Genomic DNA, 15,600 nt, shown 5'->3' with positions numbered 1-15,600 from the left:
ATGGGGGAAGCCACTGCTTGCCCTAGGATTGCAGCTTGTGACCTGGCTTGGCCACTGTTGGAAACAGGATACTGGGCTGGATGGACCATTGGTCTGACCCAGTATGGCTATTCTTATGTTCTTTTCTTACCTAGATTTTGAATCTTGGCCTCAGTGTGTATGCCATGCATTTCCTAATATATATGTTGCAGAAGCAATGCTATCACATTTGCACACTCACTTGCACAGCCCTGCAATTTCTCCCTTTTTCCCATGCATTCCTAGAAATTGCCACCTTTACCCTTCTTATTTTGTCATATATCTCCAGTTTCGGTTCATTCAGTCAAACAGAGCACAGATACATGACCATATAACGGACACTCAAATAATTTGGATTTAGTTTATACTTTTTCAGAAGTAGCTCAAGGTGATTTATATTCAGGTACAGTGGCTATTTTCGTGTCTGATGCAATGAAGGGTTTAGTGACTTGCCCAAGATCACAGGGATATCTCTGGTTCTCCCACTGCTCTAAGCATTATTGACATATTGATTTTATTTGATTAACCACCTGTCACCAAAGGTATATTGGCAGTAAATAGTTCAATAAAAACACAATATAAAATGTACAGAATAGGCTATTCCTACAGTCCCTGACATTACATAAGAACATAAGAATAGCCATACTGGTCCATCTACCGAGTACCCTGCTTCCAACAGTGGCCAATCCTAGTCACAAGTACCTGGCAGAAACCCAATTAGTAGCAACATTCCTCTCACTCCAACATCCGCACCAAGCACAAGAGGCCCTCAAGCCCTGACTTTTCTTACTCCAAAGCCAAGCAAAGGGCTTTCAAACCTGAAAAACAGAATATCCCCAACTAAATCTTACCACATTTGATATAGGACAACTCAAGACTGAAGCTGTAAAGAACTTGCATTTTCATACTGTGCAGCCTATATTTTGAAAAATAGAGCCAATTTCTCTCTTGCCCTGCATTGCATATGCTTACGTGTTGTGTATTGCATGAAGTCAGCTAGTACCATATTTAATTGTCTCAGCTGTAGAGAAAGCTGGTTTCCAGCTTTCCTGCTCTGACTATATAAGGAGATGATGAGGATGGTTGTTGGGAGGAAGAATCATCTATGTCTATTTGCTTTTTTCATTTCCAAATGATGCTTCCTTATTGATATTCATGAAGATGCTAATTTAATTCTTTCATATTAATGCGATAGGGTTCCTCTTAAGACTGCTGCATAATATACTAATTTAAACATGCATGATTAGGCCACTTTGGGACAATAACCTCCTTCCTCCCATCCAAGAAAAATCCCTTTCAAAATTGTATTTTAGCCAGTGCAGGTGAAAAAGGTAGCGCTGGGGTGGTCCTCGATAGCTGAGATATACTCAGGGTTTTCATATTGAAATCCTTACCTATTGTTTAACCTACCATGACCAAGAGAACATTAAACATTTTTGCATCGGTTCCTTAAAATGAGTTATGAAGTGAGAGTAGTGCTAAAATATCCTTGGTTTTGTTGTTAAGAGCTGTCTAGTCCATATATTTAAAGTAGTAAAAATGAAGAGGCTGTTGAAATTCAAGTCTGTATTTTATAAAAAAAATAAGTATGAAGTGAACTTGAGATCCATTACAAAAAATAAATGAAGGTTAGACAGCTGACATGCTAAGAGAAATCATTGCCAGTACATAAATGCCATAGTTTAAATTCAACATATGTAGCTACTTTTCCACTAAAGAAACACAACATGTTTTATAGTTATGCTAGATTACTTTCTACATTCATTTACTTGGGCTGTTTCTGTCTAAAGTTATCCTGACTATAAAATTTATTGCATGCTTTCAATATTAAAATATACATTTTTCCTCTCTTTGGAAGAGGCAGTGCACATGTTCTGGTTCATTTTGTATTAAGGGTCAGGTTCAGTAAATGATGCCCAAAGTTAGGTGCCAGGAAGAACCCAAGCTAAGCGCTCTTCTATATTCCAGGCCGAGCTCCCTTTATAGCAGGGCTGTCCAACCTCGGTCCTTGAGGGCCTCAATCCAGTTGGGCTTTCAGGATTTCCCCAATGAATATGCAAGAGATCTGTTTGCATGCACTGCCTCCATGGTATGCAAATAGATCTCATGTATATTAATTGGAGAAATCCTGAAAACCTGACCTGGTGAGGGCCGAGGTTGGACACCCCTGCTTTACAGAATAGCGCATAGCATGGATTCCTGCACCCAATTTTGGGCGTGAGGACTTATTCCTGCTGAAACTTGGTGTAAATCCTGGCATACAAGTTGGGTTCATAATCACAGTATTCTATAACAGTGTGCCTAAATTTGGGGAGTGCCTCTGACCTGCCCACAGCCACACCCCTTTTGAGTTCTACGTGAGACAATTTAGATGCACAGTGTTATAGAATAGCGCGCAGGCAGATCCATCAGCAAATCCTAATTAGTGACAATTGATTGTCAATGGCTTGTTAACTAATTAGTTTGTGTATGGATCTGAGATGCACGCCCAAGTTTGCCTCACCTTTTTACAATCCGGGGTAAATTACTAGTGCTTTAAAGAAAGAGACGGTTTGTTACAGTTAAGCAAAGGAGCAACAAACATTCCATTTAAACTTAAGCCTCCAAATCTCCTTTAATGTAATACAAAACAGAAGCAGTTTACTGCTTGACAGAAATGTTCACATGTTCCACATTCCCTGGTTTCACAGAGTCTGAACGCTCTCAATCCTGATTAGGAGAAACCTTTCTGAACTTAAAATCTCATGCTTTTAGACTGAAAAGCAGTTTAAATCAATATGCAGGACAGATAAGGACACGAGCTAGGTGGACGATTATTTTTCTCTGCTCCCCTAATGCACCGTATTATCATGTGTTCTGCTGTTCTTGCTGGTACAGATACTGGAGGAACAGACAGCAATGAAAAATTCAATGAGTGCTCGCCAACTTGCATTTTTAAAAGAGCATGTTCTTTACTTTTGTCAAAATTCTGCTGTGCTCATCGCCGTTAAGCAGTAGAAAAAATTGTTTTCACTTTTGGAAATGCTAAGAGGTCTGATTACTGAGCTTTTTTACCCCATAGACACAGAGAAGCCCTTTTACAAAGCTGTGGAAAAAAAATGGCCTTAACGTACCTTTCCCATTCGTAAGGCCACTTTTTCTGTGGCCGGAAAATGGACGAATATCTATTTTCAGCATTAATGGCCATGCACTAATGTTGAACTAAAAAGGAAGAACAAATTCTGTATAGACAAAACTCAGAAAAGTAGGCAAATTATAAACAAAAAATCTAAATTAAGGAGGAAAAAGCCTCAAGAAGCTCCCAGCCGAAAGCCACAAGAGCAGAACTTCTTCATCATCGTCAAAAAACCTCCTTAATAAATATCAACAAAATATCTTAACTATATCAACGTTTCAAAAAACAGTATATAGCAGCTAACAATACTTAGTTGTAAGGTCTCTTCTTTCTATAACAAGCAGACCATGACCAACTCTGTCGGAGTTGAAATCCTTTTGACCGTTTGACCCTGATACCGCTTGAAAAAACGCTGGCCACCGTTGGTCACATATGTGTATATGTGCTGGCATTCTAGTCATTTTTGCATTTATTTGGAGAATAAATTTTGTCATCTTTATAGAATTACCCCCTTCAAGTGTTAACATTTAAAACTGACTGGTGCTCCCACCCCTGTGTGCTGTGAATGCTGCCTCCACAGCAAGGGTTCTTAGCCCAGTCCTCAGGATATACCCAGCCAATCAGATTTTCAGGATACCCACAATGAATATGCATGAGATAGATTTGCATGCACTACTTCTGTTCTATGTAAATCTATCTCATGAATATTCATCCTGAAAACCTGACTAGCTGGGTGTGTCTCGAGAACTGGATTGAGAATCCCTGCTCTACAGTAATCCCCGTCTTAACTGGCCCAGGGAGTAGGAAATCTACATAGTAGTGCCTTTGAGCCACCAGACTGATCAAGACACTGTCCATTATTATAATAACCGAATATTTGTTACGGTAATCAAATAGACCTCTAACAAGCTATCTTTAAACAAGCATCCATGTTGGTTTCATGTTCTTTGTTATGAAAAGAAACCTATTATATTATGGTCAAAGTAATTATAATGACAAATGACCACTATGATTTCTTTTCCAGTATGAATACTTCAATGCTGTCCTTATTAATGATAAAGATGAAGAAGGAAACTTTTTGGAACTGGGCAAAGAATTTCTTTTGTTACCAAATGACCATTTTAATAATTTGCCTGTGAACATCAGCTTGAGCGATGTTCAAGTGCCAACCAACATGTACAATAAAGGTAAGTGCAGATTTTCTTCACTTGGTAATGCTAAAACATGTTTATTGAAGAATGTGAAAGCATTAATTTAAGATAGGTCAGTACTCAAACACTACAGTCAGGGCCCTTTTACTAAGGTGCGCCGAAAAATGGCCTGTGCTGGTGTAGGCGCGTGTATTGGACGCTCACAGGTCCATTTTCAGCTCGCCTGCAAAAAAGGCCTCTTTGGCCGAAAATGGGCGTGCAGCAAAATATAAATCAGCACGTGCCCATTTTGGGCATGAGACCTTACCACTGCCCATTGACTTAGCGGTAAGGTCTCTCGCATTAACCGGGTGGTAATCGTCAGTGCGCGTAAATTGCCGATTACCGCCCGGTTAGTGCCATGCGGTAAAAAATAGAAATTATTTTCTGCCACGCATTTTGGACGAGCATCAAAATTAAAATTAGTTAATAGAATATCTAGAAAGGTGGGAGATTCTATAAGTAGAATATTGGCGTGTCAGACTATGACACTTATTATTTACACCACTCCAGTATTTCGGAGGAAAAGGCCTCAAGAAGCCCCCAGCTCAAATTTTTAGCTTCAGGGGCAGGACTGCTTCATCATTGGCCAAAAACCTTGGTCTTATTACTTTTTAGCTTTTGTTTTTTGTCTTTTATGCTTAATAAATATGCTTTATAGCAACTTTCACAGCATAGGTTAGCTTGAATTAAATTAGCTTGTCTGTTGCTTCTTCTCCTTCAGGTACTTCCTTTACCTCCGAACCCAACCATGACCTACGATGGCCAGCATTTCGATAACCTGCCTCAGGGTCTAGTGGTCTGCGTTATATTTCCTCATATAATGCAGACCACTAGACCCTGAGGCAGGTTATCGAAACACTGGCCATCGTAGGTCATGGTCGGGTTCGGAGGTGCATTGAAAATCCACCCCATAGAGTCCAAATCATAAAAGGTTTATTGACACATTGCCATGTTTCGGCACGGCTGCCTGCATCAGGAGTCTGGATAGTGGAAACTCTAATGTAACTAGGCAACAACGTGGAGTTGAAGAGCCTTTTGATGAGTGGCAACATAAGAGGCCCCTGGACAAGGGTTGCCTTCTGTGACAACAGAATTCCATCAAGGGAAGGAAATAAAATTAGAAACAAAACTCCATGCACATTCTTTTCACGAATCAGAGAGTTTGACCCTTTGTGAGATGCTGATTTTAGTCTATGCCAGCTCTCAGGTACATATGCCCTATATACCTGAGCTTTCCATTCCTTCATTGTCATTCTCCTATGCAAGTGGCTCTCTTTTCTCAGCTCCCAGTTTCAATGTTACTGATAACGTAAGAGTGCATTGGGAATAGTGATAGAAATTAGGATGGTAGTAAGTACACTAGGGCAAACATTTGACCCCCTAACAATGATTATCACTCCACTGTTTTGTGATTTCTCATGTATGATTGTTCTATTATTTATTTATTTGTTACATTTGTATCCCACATTTTCCCACATATTTGCAGGCTCAATGTGGCTTACATAATACCGTGAAGGCATTCGCCAAGTCCGGTACGGGATAAGTACAAAATGTAGTGGGATAGGGAAGATAAGATTCAATCAAGTTGGGTTTGAGGTAAAAGGATTTGTTAATGTCCAATACGATCTTTGATAGTGACGTGTTGAAGGGTTGAGTCATTTAAGTTGGGTCATTTGGATATGCCTTTCCGAATAGGTGAGTCTTTAATAATTTTCTGAATTTTAGGTGATCGTAAGTTGTTTTCACCACTTGTGGCAGTGCATTCCACAGGCATGTGCTTATGTAAGGGAAGTTGGACGCATGGGTTGTCTTGTATTTTGGTCCTTTGCAATTTGGGTAGTGGTATTAGGTGTGACTATGCGGACATGACTGTTTGTTCTGTCCTTCTTTGGTTGAATTGGTGTTTCTTTCCACTCTCTAAGGAGGGACAATTCTGTTAAACAGGTGCCTAAAGATTGGCACCAACCTCATCCTATATAATAAAACGCACCTCCAACATTCTGAAGCTGACTGCATGGCTGAGGCATTCCTGCTCTCTGTATCCATCTCCTGAACTGACATCACGTATTTCCGGGTTCGTCACAAGCAGAAGTGACCAACCACATGAGGTTTCTCGGCTTCAGAATGTTGGAGGTGCATTCTATTAAATAGGATTGGTCAGTTCCTTGAAGCACAGCCAGAGCTCAGCGTCCTGCATAGTAACGCTCAGACAACAGAGAGAGGGGGGGCCTGACACCACAGAGAGGGAGGGAGTGAGGGAGGCCTGACACCAGGGGGGGGGGGGGGGGGAGAGATCTCTGTCACACACACTCTCTCTCACACACTCTCTCTCTCTCTCTCACTCTCACACACTGTCTCTCCCACATGTCTCACACTGTATCACATTCACTCTCTATGTGTCACACAGTCACTCACACACTCTCTTGGTCTCATACACTCAGTCTCACAGAGAGTCTGTGTCTCACACACACTCTCTCTCTCTCGCACACACTGTATCTGTATGAAACACACACTCTCTCACACTGTGTCTCACATACGCACTTGCACACACTCTCATTCTCACACACACACTCTCTCTCTCTCACAGACACACTCGCACTCAGACTCACTCTCTCTCTCTCACACACACACACACACACACACTCGCACATTCACTCTCTCTCACACACACAGTCACTCTCACATACACTCTCTCAAACATACACACTCCGAGGAAAACCTTGCTAGCACCCATTTCATTTGTGTCAGAAATGGGCCTTTTTTACTAGTGATTCTATAAAAGTCACCAAAAATTGTGTGCATAATTTAATTGAATAGTGAACCAATTAGTGCCAATAACTGGCTTTTTAATAAGCAATTATTGGGGCTAATTTAAATCATTTAATATGTACATGCATAAATTTAGGCACGGATCAATGTTATGCACGTCCCAGAAAAGGAGGCACAAAAATGGGAGGGTCATGTGCGTTTGGGACGGAGTGTAGGTGTGGATTCCAGGTACAAGCACAATCATAGAATATGGGGTTCTGTGCATAAATTTACTACTACTGCTACTTATCATTTCTAAAGCGCTACTAGACGTACGCAGCGCTGTATGCTTGAACATGAAGAGACAGTCCCTGCTCAACAGAGCTTACAATCTAATTAGGACAGACAAACAGGACAAACAAGAGATAAGGGAATATTAAAGTGAGGATGATAAAATAAGGGTTCTGAACAAGTGGATAAGGGTTAGGAGTTAAAAGTAGCATCAAAAAGGTGGACTTTTAGCTTAGATTTCAAGACGGCCAGAGATGGAGCTTGATGTACCGGCTCAGGAAATCTATTCCAGGCATATGGTGCAGCAAGATAAAAGGAATGGAGTCTGGAGTTAGCAGTGGAGGAGAAGGGTGCAGATAAGAGAGATCTACCCAGTGAACGGAGTTCCCGGGGAGGAATGTAGGGAGAGATGAGAGTGGAGAGGTACTGAGGAGCTGCAGAGTGAATGCACTTATAAGTAAATAAGAGGAGTTTAGAGGTGGGCATTTGCACCACATTTTCATTGGTGTAAATGGACATGTCTAGATTTATATTGTGACCCCTGTACTTCAGCGCTATTCTATAAACTGTGTCTAACTTTAGGCATAGCTTATAGAATAGTGCTTAAGTGGTTTTTTTCAGTGCCAATTTTTTAGGCCCGATTTATATAATCTAGCCCTTTTGTGCATATAGGGTTAGATTCTGTAAATGGCGCACAAAGATAAGCGCTGGAATGATGTGCGCTAAGCTAGTATTCCATAGGGGGTGCTCTACACACAATGACTTTTACAGACTACTAACTTAGGATACATTTTGCTCATAATTTTGGGTGTGAGCATTTACACCTGGCAAGGTTGGTGTAAATGTTTACTCCCAACTGACAGCAGTTAGGTGCGCAAATGCAGGTATTCCATGTTACAGCACGTTAAGCCCAGTTCTTAGCACACTCTAGTAAAAGGACCCCTAAATCCTTCTCCCAAATGCCAGAGGAAGCTGCACAGAAAGGGGGGTACCAAGGGAGAAATAGAGGACACGAAAAATTAGATGCCCAAAATCTGTGTACTAAGATAGACTCTATTCTATAACAGAATCTGTGTGCCCAGATGCTGTTATAGAATACTAAGTTGGCATTTGGCACCTAGGTGGTTAGGCAGTTGAGTGCCAACTCCAACCCAGACCAGCCACAAAATAGCCAGCTTTGAGTGTAGTGGCCTGTGGTGGTATTCAGCAGCACTAACCAGTTAAGTGCACCGATACCAATCGATAACCAACCAGGAGCCATTTCTGGCTGGTTAAATCACTTGGAATATCAACCACCTGGTGTCTAAATGTGTTATCTGCCCATACCCTGACCACACACATGCTCCCTTTGCAGGTAAGCACTAAATCACTTAGGAGCTCCCTTATAGAATAGTGCCTAACTGCCGTTTACCCTTGTTTGGGGACCTAACTTCAATCTGAATCCACTATATAGAATTAAGGGATGAGCTTCTACATTCAAAGAAATTGAGGTCGATATTCAAGAGGCTATCTCCCGTGGTTGGCAGTGAGCCCAGATATTCAATGCCATGCTGTTTCCAGTGGCTGCTATAAACTTAACCGGCTAAGACAATATTCAGCACTGGCCATCTAAGCTCATAGAGGCCAAAGATAGACCTGTTATTTTGGCAGCCCAGTTTAGCCACCAAACTTAACCAATGATGTGCTGTATATTCGCGACTAGCCAGTTATATTGTGCGATATAACCAGTTAGTTACTATCCCCTGGATTTTATATAGTGAACCTAACATTGCGTGCCAAAATCCAAGTGGATTGTATAACTGTATGTGCAACTTAATTGGCTTAACAAGTCAATCGGTGTTTTTAATAGCACTTCACAAACAATAATGAGCACTAATTGGCAATAATTAGAATTTACCTGCACAGATCGCCTATTCTGTAATTCACTGTGCCTAAATTTTAATTTGTGCAGGCTAAAAGGGGCATGGCTATAGGGGGGGGGAAATGGACGTTTCATGGGCGGTCCAAAATTTATACGCGTAATTATAGACTATGGCTCAGTTTGCCTAAAGCTATGTGCTGGGGTTTACGCCATGTTTTCATTGGAGTAAATGGACACGTGTAGTTTTAGGTGCTGAGATACCAACTATGTGAATTCTATATACTGCTCCTAAATCTAGGAGCCACTTATAGAATACACTTAGGCGGAAATGTTTTCCACACAGATTTTTTAAACATCTATATATATAATTCGCACCTCCAACGTTCTGAAGCTGACTCCGTGGCAGTGAAGCTGTGTAGTGTTCATAGGGTTCGTAATCGCACTCCCGATCACTGCCCCGCCCTCGAGGGAACTCTGTGGTTTCGCTTCTGTTTCTGCAGTTCCTGTGGTCCCGCCCTTCTGCAAACAGGAAATGAGGGTGGGACCAGAGGAACAGCTGAAACAAGCGGCGTCTGTACTTGCTGCATTTCAGTGTTGCCGGACGAGCAGGAGGTAAAACTTTTTAAACAGCAGCTCACATGTACGAAGGGCTGGGGCACCCGCACACGTCCTCCTTGCTGTCAGAGGCCACAGAGACAGAGGGAGGGAGGCGCTGGCTGGTGGAAATGGGAGGAGGGGGGCGCGGACATTGGAGACCGGGGGGGGCTAGATAGAGGAAGGTCCTGAGACGAGGGGAGGAGGGGAGGGGGGAGAGCATTAATGGCAGAAGGTCATTACCTTGCTAGCGCCCATTTCATTTCAGTGAGAAACGGGCTTTTTTTACTAGTCATATATAGAATCCCCCCATGCGCCGAATAAAAATATTCAGCAGTTGATAGCCAGCTAACCCATGCTGAATATTCGTGGATAACCAATTAAGTGCTATTTAACTGGCCAGGAGCCAGTTAAATAGCACGTAACTGGCTTTCCACAATATTGGGCAAATTAACTTTAGAGTACATGGATAAGCTTGTTTTGTTGGATTTGTTGAAATATTTTATCCTTACATTTAAAAAAAGAAAAGGATTTTTATTGTTTCCTAATGCTTTTTATCAGTATTTTCTCTATTAAAAGAGGTTGATTTTTTTCACAGTATAAAATTAGGCAGCACGTCTGTGTCTTTACTTGTCACACATACTTGGCTTTGTAGCCCCTTGTGCTACACATTCAAAATAACTTACGTTAAAAAGTTTAAGCTATATTCTTTTTTTGCCAGATGTCTTTGGACAATAGCTAACAGACTCAAAGGTCCTTTTACTAAAAAATTGCCTGTGCTAGTGTAGGCGTGTGTTTTTGACGCATGCAGGTCCATTTTTTTAGCGCGCCTGCAAAAAAAGGTCTTTTTTTTAGCCGAAAATGGACGTGCAGCAAAATAAAAATTGGCGCATCATTTTGGGTCTGACACTCTACTGGCACCCATTGACTTAGCGATAAGGACTCACGTGTTAACTGGGTGGTAATTGTCAGCGCACGTACACTGCCGATTACTGTCCGGTTAGCGCCACACGCCAGAAAATACAAAATATTTTCCGGCTCGCATATCAGACGCATGTAAAAATTAGAATTACTGCCTGGGGCATACGGTAGCCAGGCAGTAGTTCTAATTTGATTCACGTTATTCACACGTAGGTGCCTACACACCTTAGTAAAAGCCCCCTCATACTCTTCTTTCCCTATGTGCTGTGATAAGAAAGTTAAAATAGAATGAAATACGAACTGGAAGTCAACGAGAGGGCATTTGTGCAACCATCCAGTTTTGTACTGAGTGATTTTATCAATGAAGGCCTGGTAATGTAAAATGATGCTTAAAGAGAGAGAGACGGAAATTAAACACTTATGGTGATGTATTCATAGATGGGAATCCATGACAAACTTGTTGGTTATTATATTTTTAGAATGAGATAAACAGCATTCTTTATTTAGATTAGTAGAATAAAATCGTGTTTTAAAATAGCCTTCAAATGATAAAGAAAAGCTTAATCTGTTGCTTTGCAAAATACCACTGTGAAATATTCTGCCCAAACAATCACCCATGGATCTTGTCTGATTGCAAATGATGTCAACATAAATACAAGAGTGTTATTGTTAGAATCGATTACTGTCTCGCTGTTATGCTTATGACTTAGGAAAGGTATTCCTAGGAGATCAGTTTATAAGACTAAATGAGTTCTTTTCTTGTTGTAATGAACCACAGGGCTAAAAGATTATTTTTCAAGTCAACATATAAACAGATGGGGAAAGTATAGAAAAGATATTCTTAAATGGGCAAAAACCTTACAATAGTTCCAAAAAATTTCTGTGTTGCAATGCTGGCCAGGATGCCATAAAATGAAGTCCCCATTAGTGTCCAAGAGATACAAATTAAACCCTCTATGGAAAGTATGAAAAGCAACACAAAGCTTCTGCAGCTCTGCAATGCTGACTTCAAAATCTCCAACAGCCAGTTTAATTGCTTAAGATGAACTTAGTGAGGTTCACAGCTGTGGCAAAGGAACATAGTGATAACGTGGTTTAGTAATTTACTGGACGCTTCTCTCTTTTCTCGCTAAATACCTTAGCAGTGCAATGACTGTAATGAGCTTTTAGAGTATATAGCAAAGGGAGTTTTATCTCTGCTTTCCAGAGCTAGAGAACACATTTCTGTGATGGATGGGGAAACCAAAGAATATTTTCAAGCACTGCAATCAACAATAGATGGGGTTTAACCCATCTCAGCTAACAAGCAGGAACCTAGAGGTGACACATCAGTTTTGTCAGATAGAAGAACTGAAAAGCTAAATCTTTGAAGAGATGTTTAGCTGTGCAAAAAAAAATAAAAAATAATTTTTTTCTGTCCTTATGACACCTCATCAAACCAAATGTTCAGGTTCAGTCAAATTGGTTCCATGAAGTGTCGTCCGATTAACATAGGAAACAGATCAGAGGGAGACAACAATGCAAGATGAACAAAACCAAAAAAGAGTGGTGTGGGCCACAGATGGAACAAGAAGGTGGAGCTTGAGTTTGAAAAAACACAGATTATTGAAGGACCTGACACGGTTCGTGTTTTGGCTAGGTGCCTGTATCAGGGGTCATTCCGCAATGGTATAAAGGAGTGTGCTATTTTGATCTGGAATATTCCCATTACTGAATTACATATGTCCCAGAGACCAATATATGACCCCTGACACAGGCACTTAACTGAAAAATGGACTATGTTGGGTCCTTCAATAAACCTTGATTCCTCCAATCCAAGGATCTGCATTTGTGTTCCATCTGTGGCTCACTCCACTCCTGTTTTTGTTTTATTCAATTAACGTAGCCAGGATGAATAAAAGGCCTAGTTACAATTCTGATCCAAGTTTGACCAGATATTCACATATATCCAACAAATTTATTTCTTTCACTTTCATCTTTGTCATTATATAGCTATGATCCCTTTAAAAAGCCTTTTAAAAGGATCACAAATTACCGCTACCAGAATAACTTAAAAGAACTGTTGTTACTGCAGGGCCCCACTGGAATAAGCAGCTGGAGAGTTTGGGGAAGTAGGCAGTGGTGATTGACGTTATCATTCACTGCTGCCGGAAGAGCTTAAAATAAGCACCATTACTGAGTAAATTGGAACAGCATGGTATTTACCTTGCCAGGGTCTCATTGGAGCAGGCAGCTGGAGAGTTTGAGAAGAAAGGTGATTGTGTCCAATGTCGTCATCTGCCGCCGCAGCCAGAAGAACTTAAAAGAAGTGCTATTACTATGACATATTGCTATAGGATGTGACCTAATTGGCATGCCTAAAGGGGAACGTCAGACCTTTTGGAAACCCTGAAATCCCAAAGAAACCAAGGATTGAGAGACTCTATCCATTTTTCCCACCCATAAGATAGCTGGAGTCTTATTTGACATGTTTACATGTAAAGGGAGAGCTAAGATGAGAGCTGCCAATATGCCACAATTTTTTTTTTGTACCCCATGCTTTCCCACTCATGGAAGGCTCAATGTGGCTTAGGTACTTATTTGTACCTGGGGCAATGGAGGGTTAAGTGACTTGCCCAGAGTCACAAGGAGGTGCCTGTGCCTGCAGTGGGAATTGAACCCAGCTCCCCAGGAACAAAGTCCACCACTCTAACCACTAGGCCACTCCTCCAGTGGTCCTATAGATAGCTGTATAGAGGAGTAGCCTAATGGTTATCACAGTGGGCTGAGAACTTGGAGAAGTGGGTTTGATTCCCACTATGGTTCCTGGTGACCCTGGACAAGTTATTTTACCCAATATAGTTAATCAAAAGTGAGGAAACATCTACAAACACAGTGTAAACTCTATAAATGGTGGATTATTATGATGATGTTGTGATACCATTTGTCAAAATATAAGCACTCCCAACTTTATTAGTTCTCTGAAGAAGCCAGTTGGTGAAACAGGACCCCGTTGGGGTATGATTGCTGAAAGAAAAGCCTAGTATGCTTATTTATTTGAATGAACATTTAATGGACATAAGTTTATCATCTCACTTTGTACTCATATGGAGTTTTTTTTGACCAATGATTAGGAGTAGTCTGGCGAGACATTGAGAATTTAAGATCTATCAGTCTACAGACTGTTGTTTTTGACAGCAAATTAAGAAAGTTTTCCATTGTCCATAAGACACTTCTGAGGTCTTTTTCCTCCTTTGTCCCTTTTTTTTCACCCTCCTTTGCCCCAGATACAAAAAAACTTAGATTGTGATGTTTTGTTGGGAGATGCAAGTTTAGACTGTGTGAGAGCACCTCCACTGTTTCTTTGTGCTCCACGCCAGTTGCAGGCATCTTCTTTGTCCAAGACCCCTTTGTTTTAATAGTAAGATTGTGTCTTTCTATTGTCTGACCGATACATTTGATGACTGTCTCTGCACAAGACCCCTAACGCAGGCAGTTTCACCGAAACAAGGACTGTGTCAGGTCTGTTTAATAAAGTACCTATTTGACACCCTCTATTCTTGAAGGCTCCTTGTACTTTTTTTGCTTAAAAATGGGCAGCAAAAAAGTTTGACGCTGAGTGCTATTCTATAAAGGGTGCATACTTTTTATAGAATAATGCTTAGTGCCAGTTTCCGCACCTAGTTCTGGGCAGTAGACTTATGTCTACTGAAACCTGGTGGAAATCAAAGCTGGGCACAAGGCAAACAGCGCTTGGTCCCCATGATCACTCCCCCCCATGCCCCCACCCAGGCGTGCTTTCTTGCTTGATATTTGTCTCCTTCTCTGTATGTGCCAGCACCATGTAAGCTTTGCCACACAGGTCCTTCTTCCTGCTGTGTTTCCTCCTGTGTTTGCAGAAACAGGAAGTACTTCACACAGGAGGCAGGACAAGGCGGGAAGAAGGACCTGTGACCAACAGAGCAGAGTTAACATAACATGATAACCCAGCTCTTTGGCACGTAGGAGCAGGAGACTAATCAACTATGCTGGCGCTGGGTGGGTCCCACTTGGTGGCCAGGCCCTGGGGAATCTTGCTCCCTCTGCCCCCCCCCCCACCCCTCGGCGGCCCTGGAGTAAATCTTGCTGCCCAAGTTGGGTGTGAAGACCCATTATTCTATAACAATGTGTGCAACTTTTTGGAATGCCCATGATCCACCCATGCCCCTTCCTGTTTGGGTTGCACACCATGGGATCTAAGCACCAGCATTATAAAATAACACACAGCCAGATGCGTATGCAAATCCTAATTGGTGCCAATTAACATCAATAATTGGTTGTTAGCATCCAGTTATTGATGGTTAACAGCTCGTTAGCCAATTAAGTAGCACACACATCTCGGCAGATCACCCAAATCTGATTGCCATATATAGAATCCAGGAGAAAATGCTTAAAATTCATACTTGGGAGTGAATATACTAACCTCTGAAATATTGTATTAGTTTTATGTGAAATTTTGTTACAGATGCAAATAAGCTCTGGTCATATTTGAATCCTCAGCAACGTTTTGCAAGAAATTTCTCTTGGGTTGCCACATCTAGGAGATTTGCATGTTAACAGTTATGTGAATTAATGAGAAATATCAAAGAATATGGAGCTCACAGCAGCAGTATTTGTTTAAAGAAGCCAGTTGTGCTAGGTTAGAAGCTCTCCTCCAGAGACTTCAAATCCCTGGTGAGTTGGGGCCATGAAATGTGACCGTTGCCTGTATGTCAGAGGCCCTTCCCACCGGGACATCATGAATCCCTGGTGGAAGAATGCCCTATGAAACCATTACCCTGCCTCTTTCTGGGGGAAAAAAGAAGCACATGGCTTCTTCAAGCTCTTCTCTCTCTAATGAA

The 15,600-nt window shown here is 41.4% G+C and overlaps 1 protein-coding gene across 1 annotated transcript in view; it reads left to right on the top strand.

Moving 5' to 3' along the window:
- The window catches only part of CACNA2D3 (calcium voltage-gated channel auxiliary subunit alpha2delta 3), an 877,278-nt gene that overhangs the window by 361,795 nt on the left and 499,883 nt on the right, over positions 1 to 15,600 (top strand). Inside the window, exon 5 of the mRNA XM_030205518.1 lies at positions 4,158 to 4,320. Within this exon, the coding sequence (XP_030061378.1) occupies positions 4,158 to 4,320 (163 nt within the window). The remainder of the gene's footprint in view (positions 1 to 4,157; positions 4,321 to 15,600) is intronic.

Source organism: Microcaecilia unicolor, chromosome 6 (genome assembly GCF_901765095.1).
Source record: "Microcaecilia unicolor chromosome 6, aMicUni1.1, whole genome shotgun sequence".
In the NCBI taxonomy this organism is placed as follows: domain Eukaryota; kingdom Metazoa; phylum Chordata; class Amphibia; order Gymnophiona; family Siphonopidae; genus Microcaecilia; species Microcaecilia unicolor.
The sequence above is the reverse complement of the archived record's forward strand: the minus strand, read 5'-3'. Positions and strand labels throughout refer to the sequence as shown.